The 3624-nt window shown below is 49.2% G+C and overlaps 1 protein-coding gene across 3 annotated transcripts in view; it reads right to left on the bottom strand.

Moving 5' to 3' along the window:
• CRB2 (crumbs 2, cell polarity complex component) overlaps positions 1 to 3624 on the bottom strand; it is a 76892-nt gene that overhangs the window by 42609 nt on the left and 30659 nt on the right. For all 3 annotated transcript variants that reach the window (XR_002096238.1, XM_019510875.1, XM_019510874.1), the window contains exons 6-7: positions 3358 to 3366; positions 2348 to 2461 (exon numbers count right to left, since the gene is read on the bottom strand). Coding sequence is in view for 2 of the 3 variants with exons in the window: in XM_019510875.1 (XP_019366420.1) it covers positions 2348 to 2461; positions 3358 to 3366 (123 nt within the window). In the remaining variant the exon portion in view is untranslated. The remainder of the gene's footprint in view (positions 1 to 2347; positions 2462 to 3357; positions 3367 to 3624) is intronic.

The following is a 3624-nucleotide window of genomic DNA, read 5'->3' as shown; positions in this document are numbered from 1 at the left end:
GAGGTGATCTTTGCCATGGAGTGAGTAGTGCTCATCTTTTACTCCAGCTGACCCCATGCTGCAGCACAATGCTAGATGGCACTGTGCTCCTACAGCTCCCATCGCTGGGATGAGGTACAAAACAAGTGCAGTCAAGCCACTAGTGCTCATTTGGCTTTTTTCATGGATGAACTGCCCAAATCCCAGATCAGTAATTACATTCTTCCAGTTCCCAAGTATATCCAAATGAACATACTTTTCTTCCTCATTCCTGTCCTGAACTGTCACCACACCACACTAAAACCACCGAGATCAAGAGGTCATGTTCTTTCCAGATAATACAGTGACCCCAGGGCCAGATCCATCTGTACAACTGCTGTTCCCCTTCAGCCTGGTTCTCCCTTGGGTGGAAATTTGCCCTTAGATTGACTGCAATAGCTCTTGTTTCCAAGCCAGACTCATTTTCCTCTTGTGTGCCCCTCTGATCCAGCCCATCCCCTAATGGCAAAGGGAATCAGGCACACACTGACATCACCTCAGCTCCCTAGGACATACTAAGTGCAGAGGTCACAAGGCCTATACAGCAGATACTCTCCTAGACCTGCTAATCCGGTGTCCTAGCTCAACGTGTGGTTCTGACGGGACTAGGGTGCTGGGTTTCCATTTACTGTTTATTACTTTTGAAACAGTTCACGTTTTGAGACATAAGCCGTCTCGTCTCCCAGCTGTACTCCAGCCCAAGCCAGCACGTAGACAGTTAACACATGGATGAATGCAATTTCTGATGATTCACAATGTTATCCCAACACTCCCCAAATTCCTGAGATGGGGGAAAGGGCTCCTGGAGAGAAACTGAAAAGCAGCCTACATCAGAGTAGCAAGTTCACTTTAATCACAGAAGGCAGCTTAAACGCAAGCTCATGGCAGATCTAAGCCACCGCAAAAATGGGTTTTGAACAGAAACATTATGGGAAGCTTCACAAAGTTGTTCTGTGATCCTAATATGAAGTAATAAGCTGTTTACCCGGCAGGTCTATACTGGAATTAATTGACAAAGCAGGGGAGATTAATTGCTATTATTTCCCTGTCAGCTTCACTCCTCCACATGCACTCATTCAGCTCACTGAGCTCACAGAGGGGCAAAATGTGACTTCCCCACCTGCTGCTCCCAACCTTTCACTGTGTTAATGTCTCCGAACTACCTCAAACACGACAAAGTCCTTTAAACAAAGGCAAGATCCAGAAGGGCAACCTGACCCTAATCCCCTTCAAGTACTAATGAACCCAAAACAGATCCCGCAGAATGAACACCCCGGCTCCCCCATCTCTCCCCATCCTGTGCATGTGTCGGCTTTTCTGCCCATAGGAGCAGGCCAAGGGTTTTGAAGGGATTAAGCAAACCTGTGGTTTGGTGAAGTGAAATAAAATCCCCGCTCTCTGAGCAGTGCCAAAGCACTGAGGGAGGGAAACGGCCCTGGATGCACAGAGAGACAAGAACTCTGACTGGTAGCACGGACAGACTGGAAGAACTTGAAGACATTCCCCTTGGAAGAGGTTTCTGCTCATGGGGGCTGCACCTTAACTGTCTTTGCACTTGCAATTTAGACCTTGGAATAAAGCCTGTTCTCACCCGTCCAGGTACAAAGGAATGCTTTTGTGGGATAACCTGAGGTGTGAAGTTCACCCCCCCCATGGACACCAAAGTGCTTTTCAGATTTAGCAGCTGTTAGTGGGAAGACAGGGAAGCAAACTTGTCTAAAGGTACCTGGTTTAGAATAAGAGCATCCATGCAGGGGGTTATACCAGCAAAGCTAGATCCATATATACTAATCCAAGGGGAAAAATGTTTTCCTTATAGACAAGGCTAGATGCAGACTCAAGACCATGCTCCCGGCTATCCTGGGAAAAGTTACACAAGGCTTTCTTGTAGCTTCAGGTTTGTCTTTCCCCCACGAGATGGCAGCCTGACAACACATGGAGCAGGTTATATTGAACCGAGGGCTGGAAGAATGCAAGCTAGGTCTGCAGTGTGTCTTTATACAAACTACAGCTCAAAACAGCACTGAGGTGTTGAAATGCAGGATGATTCAACGTTACAGAGAATGAAGGAGGAATGTTTTTATCTGAGGGTTGAAATGAGATGCAGCAGTAGCAAGGCAGACAGACAGAGCCAGGGGGCTGTTCCCCTCAGCAGCTGCAAAGAAAAAGTCTCACACTAAAAGTCCCCCACATTTATCTGCCCAACTCATCTCCCTGCTATGGCAGCCCCTGTCCATCAGTGCTTGAATCCAGTTAAACACCCCTAAGGCCAGAATGTGCCTCAATAAGCAGCCACTCAGGCTCATCCAAGTCCAGACACCAGCATTACCTGAGTATCCCGGTGGGCAATGGCAAAGGAAGCTGTTAACCAGATCTTCACAGCGTGCTCCGTGCTGACATGGCTGGGACTCGCATTCATCGATGTTGATGGAGCAGGTCTCCCCTTTGAGATTGAAGGCACAATCCCATTAGAAGGACATCAGTACCTTTAAGCAGCCAGCCGGAGGCCATGGGCACACCCAGCCAAAGGTCTTTGCCTCTTCTTTAGTATCTTTCCCTCCAGAGATGCCAGGGACCCTTCAGAGGCATGACTTGTCCCTCAATATCCACTTGTCAAACAGGTAGTTATCCCCATTTATAAAAGGGGGAAACTTAGGCACAGAGAGGTGAAGGGAATTGCCCAAGATTATCCAATGAGGCAGTAGCAGAGGTGAGATCATGACCCCATTCCCTCCACAAGCAAGAAACCAAACTCCCACATTCTCCAAGCAGGGCTTTGTTCTGTCCTCCATGAACCCACACACACTCCCAAACCCATGCTCCTGCAAACAGTTTAAAAAGTAGGGAAAGAGTAGAAGCTCTGTCGAATACCCCAGGGACCTCGCACTCAAGGAGCATATAGTAGGCAAGCCTTTCTTCTCTTCCTCCTCCCCGCCAGCAATGGGCATAGCTGCCACAAGAGCAGCCGCTGCACTATGTGGGGAGACTTAAAGTCTTATATGGGACTGCAGAGAGCTAGACGCTTCCTCCACAGTCTTCCCTGTGCTCATGGGAACAGCCATGAAGACCACCAAGCTCCAGTTGCCGAGTACTTGGCAGGATACTAAAGAAGGGCCCTGAGTGGGGGTGGCTGGAGGGGTTACCACTCAAAGCTGCTTGTATTAGGCACACACAGCAAAGGAGCACTGGCACATGCCCACTATTTGAGGCAGCTGCCCAGCCAAAATCATCTGGGTGGCTTTCAGTGCATCACTGCAGAGAGCACATCGCCATCCCCTCTGACCCAACCTGTGCAGCTGTCATTCAACAGGGCAGAGCACATGCCAGTGTACTACTCACCTTCAAAGCCTGTGTCACTGCAATCACACTGGTAGCTGTGGAGGACAGATAATACAACAATGCAAGAGCTTGCAATGGCAAAGTGCAGCCCTTTCTGAAGGGCAAGCAAAGAGATTTATGGGTGATGCCTCCAACCCTCAGGCCCTCCCACAAGCTGCGAGAAGAGCAGTTCTGTCTCCACACATAGGAGATCGCTGCATGCGAAAGGCAAGGCTCAGAGACATGGGCAGCTCCTTCCATACCACCTGCAGCCACCCACTGAACTGG

The sequence above is a fragment of the Gavialis gangeticus genome, unplaced genomic scaffold (genome assembly GCF_001723915.1).
Source record: "Gavialis gangeticus isolate Ggan-Ray unplaced genomic scaffold, GavGan_comp1, whole genome shotgun sequence".
Lineage (NCBI taxonomy): Eukaryota > Metazoa > Chordata > Crocodylia > Gavialidae > Gavialis > Gavialis gangeticus.
Note: the sequence above shows the minus strand (reverse complement) of the source record. Positions and strands in the feature narration are given on the sequence as shown.